The 6548-nt window shown below is 33.1% G+C and overlaps 1 protein-coding gene across 1 annotated transcript in view; it reads right to left on the bottom strand.

Moving 5' to 3' along the window:
- LOC117120304 (voltage-dependent calcium channel type A subunit alpha-1-like) overlaps positions 1-6548 on the bottom strand; it is a 187190-nt gene that overhangs the window by 51630 nt on the left and 129012 nt on the right. The window contains exons 27-32 of the mRNA XM_033265323.1: positions 5621-5761; positions 5261-5462; positions 4393-4557; positions 3921-4031; positions 3237-3320; positions 1569-1571 (exon numbers count right to left, since the gene is read on the bottom strand). Of these exons, the coding sequence (XP_033121214.1) occupies positions 1569-1571; positions 3237-3320; positions 3921-4031; positions 4393-4557; positions 5261-5462; positions 5621-5761 (706 nt within the window). The remainder of the gene's footprint in view (positions 1-1568; positions 1572-3236; positions 3321-3920; positions 4032-4392; positions 4558-5260; positions 5463-5620; positions 5762-6548) is intronic.

Below are 6548 nucleotides of genomic sequence, written 5' to 3'. Positions count from 1 at the left end.
ATATAGAATCACACATGTGGTGACAATTAAATATTAAATTATGGAAAAAATTGTGATTAAAATCATGAGTGGACACTGATAGTTAGTTGGTATTTTTGCAGGGTGCAGCTTCTAAAAAGCACACAGCTGATATGAATTTGTGTAAAAGCAAGCTATAACAACTGCAAGGCAAACATTGATACAATTAGTACAACAAAGTACAATATTTATACATAGGTACAGCCAGACAAGAGTCTACATTGATGGTTTCTGTGAAAAATTCAGGGTTCGGTTTAAGGTTCAATTAGAATTTACTACAAATCTTTTATTTCGTATTTTAGTTTTCATTATTAAATTGTTTTTGAGCATCAGTAAGGATGGCAGGCATAGACAATCATACTGAACATACGATAATTCATCAAACTTTGATAGTGTGTGGAGTTAAATATATCAGTGTCTTTCCATGTCTGTTAAAATGTCAGCCAATGCTCCAATTTATCTGAAAAAGTTTATTCAAACATGATTTGGTGAGCATGACAAACAAATTTGTATCCACTTTTTAGGTAATAGACTTTTCTGGAGTGTCAATCAAACTGAACAATGAACCAATCAGAACAGAGACAAGAATGCCAAAGGGGCAGTGAAAGGTCCATCACAGGATGGAAGTTGTGGTGTTTTTTTTTTATTAGTTGTTAACAGTTTTCGAATAACCAGAACCAAATGTCCTAGAATTAACCTCAACCAATAAAAAAGAGCTTCAGTTACATATTCAGGAAATAATTGTTGACAGAATTTAAATAAATCATTTTGGCATTTCAAAAAGAGTATTTGTAATATGTATCCCTTTTTGTCATTTGTTTTATGTTACTTAGAATATTAAAATATTTAATTTTGGTCCAGAAAGTTAAAAAGAATTAAAACATGTGAAGACTAAATGAGACATAAGCAATTTGATTTAAAAAACTGCATATCACATCAACCACCAACAAAAATAAAATTTGGATGAAAATAGGTGTAGTTAGTTTACTACATGGAACACACTTGGATAACAAAAAATATATAGTGAATCAGTGTTATAATAATGGCAATATACAACATATACACAGAAAATCTAACTGATACTTTGTATATAAATTATATTGTCAATAATGACATTGGCAATACATATTATATACAGTAGCAGTTAGATTTTGTACATCCCCTGCAAAATCTGAACTATTAATTTAATTATAATATGACGCTGGTCTTCATAATGATAATAAATATAAATCTGCCAAAAATATTATGTTCATTCAATTGTTTAATTATTTGAGATTGAAAAACCAGCCATAAATGTATAAAATAAATTACTCGCCAAAATATCTGACATTTTTGTCATATTTTACGTAGTTTTTATTTCTCTTATTCTACGAATGAGTAGAGAACGATTGACAGAGAGATGAAGCAGGGGTTGTACATAGAATGTGTACTGTCCACACTAACATTACAAAAAAATTAATAGTAGTGCATTGCCAAGTAGGCATTTTGGTTCTCATACTAGCATTCCATACTGTGTGGCTGATGGCAAGGGGCCACATATCAATACTTACATTCTATGTAGGGAGGAAGAAAAACACAAAATGCAGTACATGGTTAGCATTAAAAGGAATGGATAAATAGGGAAAGACAGGTGGGGGTATTTTTGTGGCAGAGGGGGTGGCAACAGTTGATGAGGTGTCATATGAGAGGAGATTGGCTGGTTAAAACTACTATGACTGCTGTATAGGCCCTTCTGTAAGGCGCACTAACAAGACAGGGATGAGGGGACATTAATATATAAACAGATTATTAATTATGTACATTAATGAATATATGAATAGTACAGTTTAAAAATCCAATAAGCAAACCAAAAATAAACACATTAGATAAACAATAATAATACTCATATAATACTCATTACAACATTGTACATGGGATTTCCTTGGTAAAATGAATACTAGTAGTTTTTATCATTTAATATGTGTGATGAGGGAGGAAATATCTTTAAAAAAGCTTTTAGTTGCACGTCAACATCCAAGGAACACTAAACAGAGGGGTTTCCCTGAGAAGTGGAAGGTTCTCTCACCAAGCAACAATCATCATCGTTGGTATCATATTTGTACATTGATTTGTGCAAAAGGTTATCTGTATTAACTTAAGCTTGCATTTCATGTACCACAATAAACCAAAGAGAAACCCCTCTCTTGTTAACATTAACCATATATAGCCTTATATAAATATACACTGGTTTACACTGGTATCTCGAGATGGGCAGAGCATTTTCTTTGGGTTAACTTTTAAGAAGCATTAAATGCAGTTAATCAAAACACAAACAAATGCAATTAAGCATGATGGTAAAAGGCTAACACATGAGCAGGTGGGTTAACAGTATGCCTTGTATGTTAATAGTGTATTTAGCATGTCAGTAGTGTACTTAGCAGGTTAACTGTACACTTTAGCAGGTCATTAGTTTCTTCAAACAAATTATGCTATATTAGCAAGTACATATCATTCATATTATCACGTTATCATCACTAAGCAAGGTAATGATCAACAAATAAAATATTAGTTTTCCAGAATTTTCTTCTGACAGAAGTATAAAATTTGTGTATAAATAAAATATTTGTATTCATATTGAGTTAGATACTTGTTTTTAATACATGCATTTATTGAAGGTTTATTTATTTATTTATTTATTTATTTTTTCTTTTTTTTGAAGTTATGCAATCATAACAAATGACCAAAAATTATCCAAAGGAACTACTTAAATATAATTAAAGTGAAATTTATAAGAGTTTTTGAATTTTAAATATCAATACTACTACGATATTGCAAAACAATTCATATTTTTGGCTTTGACTTTGAACATATACTCCTTAATCAAGAAACACATGGAGGACAACTTGACAACATACTAATAATAAATGCAGTGATAGGTAAAAATTTCACTATAGAGAATAAAGTCACTTGAATGAAATAAAGTATTAAATATAGTAGTTTGAAGAAAATACATAATTTTGTTTAAAATACCAAGTTGCATACAATTTTTTTTTTTTCAAAATTAATAGTTAAAAAAAATAAAATGAATCAAAAACCCAAAATTTAATACAAAACATGGTATGTTCATAAGTAAAATAGATATTCAAACATGCCCTTGGAACTGTTCTATTTTCCTTTTTTGGAAGAAAATCGATTTCACCTAATTGCTATATAAAACTGACTGTGAATCAAGTACTTACCCCAAATTCGGATACCATGATATCGGTAATACTACCAATAACACAGATGAAATCAAATATGTTCCATGCGTCTCTGAAGTAGTTCTATATAAATACAATATATAAAATGTTATTATCCAATCAGGTCACTCTGAAAATCCTCAGACATAAAACAGAAGCAGAAATGTGTAAAGCGCGAAAAGCGCTGAAGCGGGTGAAAATTTATCCACAGAGTAGTAGGGCGCTATAGAATGCTTCCAGGGCCTCTAGTCTCTTTGTTACGCCACTGACCATACAATGTGTTTCACGCAAAATAAAAGTAATTATTCATTAGATATAATTCATGAATTTTCATTGCTAAAATATTTGGCCATTAAGGGTAACCCAATCAATCAATTAATTGACAGTACTCAGATGACTTTTCCTGTTATTCTCAGTGACAAGACATATAAATCTATTACATATTTCCATTAAGATACATTTCTTTGTATAAATATTTTTATAGAATGGGGTAATATACAGGGGGCAGATCCAGAAGTTTTCAAACGGGGAATGGGGCACAACATTTTCAGAATAGATAAGTGAGTTGCGAATATTTCAATAAATAACATTGATATGCATTGAAATTTTTAAACTTAGTCAAAATGGATCTTATATAATATAAATTATTTTTCTAGTTTCAAGAGGTTAAAATATATTACTTACCCTCACTCCATATGCTACTAATTTCAGAATACATTCCACAGTAAACATAGTGGTAAAAAAAATGTTGAAATATTTGAGAATTTCTTCCAACTTTTCTGGTTGATCATAATACTAAAGAAAAAAATTAAAGAAATCAAGAGAAAATGTAAATCTCATGAACATGCCTGCCTAAAGACAAAACCAGCAAAAAGTTTTGCAAGCACAAATACGCCAATAAAAAATCTAAATATCATGAATATGCATAGATATATTATTAAAATGTAAAATCTTAATATGAACTTTACATGAAAATTTAACAATTTAACAAAATGCATTTCTACATACATAATTTTAAGTACATTCATTAATCAATCTTTTCAGGTAGTTTTAAAATATTCATGAATATCAATGTAAATCAAGTAGGCTAATGAATTTTCATTGGTTAAAACCAACCAATCACAAGATATCATGTAAAAGAATAGAATGTGCTTACCGGCATCATAAGAGTAATTGTGTTGATAGCAATCAGAGCCATGATGAAGTACTCAAAGGGAGACGAAACCACAAATTTCCAGACTTTAAATTGAAATTTTGTCTGATCCTTCGGCATAAACCTATCAACTGGTTTTGCAGTGATGCAAAATTCAATACATTGTTTCTAAAATAGTAAAAAAAAAAAAAAAAAAGATGATTACATGCCATAATTTTCATTTTTTCTATTTAAAAAGAAAATAATAAAGCAGGAGACTCACTGCGTTGCACGACGGTCTTAAAACAAATCCAACTCTACTCCCCCCCCCCCCGAGAGCGCAAGACCACGCACCACCGTCTACTGATTGTCAGTGGCAGTCGGAATGAATAGTCATTAAAAACAATTTCTTGCGCGCGTGCTGTGGAGTCGCGTTCTTCGTAGAATTGTGTCGGCCGACGACCATCGGGTGCAGTGAAAGACCAAAATTATTCTTTAAATTGTTCTCAGTCAACTCAGGAATTGGAAGTTTAGGACTGGCTCCTTGAGGACGGGCAGCAGTCACAGTGCAGCGCCACTCGTCTTAATCAGAACATGCAATGCATACACATGAAAAACAATTATGCATGTTCCTTAAAGCAATTTAAACTCTCAGTGTCAGAGTTATTTGAGGAGCCAGGTGATAGAATCCTATTAAAAAAAGACGCTAGCTGGGTTTGAACCAGGTTCTACAGCACAAGAAAGAGAAGCATTACCCTCTCAGTCAAACTCAGACAAGTTCGACCAGGACAAAAAGTTCTGTATGAAAATTACAGTCTTCCATAAAAATGATTTGGCCTGCACTATACTAAATTTCTCAGAAAATCATCTGCATGAAATCAAAATCTCTTACCTGGTTTTTATCTATATCTCCATCTTCATATTGGGCATCTCCCTGTTCCTGAAATGTGATGATAATGAGGGCAACGAAAATATTCAGGAAAAAGAATGGGAAAATAATGAAGTAAACTACATAGTAAATTGCCATCTGCGTACGCGTGTAAGGGGATGGACCTTGACCCTCTGCTGTGGCGTCCATTGAATATTTCAAAATGCTGGAAAATAAAAATTGAATAAAGAATTTAGCTGGTGCCATAATAGGTGATGATTTCAGTAAAAATTGAGTGAAAAAAATGCCAAGAATTGGAACAAAAGTCATACCACATTAAATAACAACAAAAACGAATTATAAGCCTTAGTGGTTGTTACTTACTCTGGCCAACCCTCTCCTGTCGAGACTGTAAATAGCGTTAGCATAGAGGCAATTACGTTGTCGTAGTGAAAGTCTCGTCTCTCCCACGTCCGTTCTTCTACCGACGTAATCTCATCACCTTCATACACGAAATAATTACCCCTGAAAAAGATTTAATTATTACGTAATCTCATCACCTTCACAGTGGCATAGAAAAATATTTTTCCTTGGGGGAGATGATTGGCGTGTTAGCCAGTGTCGTAACAGGCGCCGGGGGGGGGAACTGCCCCTCCCTGACGGTTTTTATCGGGCTGACCAAGCCGTCGTACCGGGCTGGGTAATGAGAGAAAAGAAAGAGGGGAAAGGGAGGGAAAGAGAAAGAAGAGGAAAAGAAAAGGATAGAAAAAGAGAAGAGAAAAATAAAGACAAGAATAAAAAGGAAGATATCATAATGACCAGACTCACAACACCCTGCAACCCCTTCTCCACTTCAAAAACTGTCATAACTCCTTTGATTTATGCTGCCCGATGGCCTAACCACTGGGGGACAAGGGGAAAATATCTATCTTTGAAAAATCTTCCCCACCCCTTTATAAATGCCCTTTCATCCCCTGAAAGTGCCTAAAAACCTCAAATTTCGCGCGCATTTCTTGTTAACATGGCCCAATTTCCTCTAAAATTTGCACATTTTTGGGAGTTTTGATCAATTCAAACGAAATTAGAATTAAAAACACCGGGGGACAAGGGGGGAAAATATACATTTTTGGAAAATCTTTCTCCACCCCTTGACAAATGCATCCTCTGAAAGTGCCTTTCTCAAATTCTTTGCGCGCATTTCTTGTTACGGTAGGCCAATTTCCTCTATAAATTGCACATTTTAGGGAGTTTTCATCAATTCCGACGAAATTAGAATTAAAAACACAAAAATATTTTGCGCGCTTGGCGCACA

Source organism: Anneissia japonica, unplaced genomic scaffold (assembly GCF_011630105.1).
Source record: "Anneissia japonica isolate Jap-2015-1 unplaced genomic scaffold, ASM1163010v1 scaffold288069_len450862_cov184, whole genome shotgun sequence".
NCBI classification, from domain to species: Eukaryota; Metazoa; Echinodermata; class Crinoidea; order Comatulida; family Comatulidae; genus Anneissia; species Anneissia japonica.
Note: the sequence above shows the minus strand (reverse complement) of the source record. Positions and strands in the feature narration are given on the sequence as shown.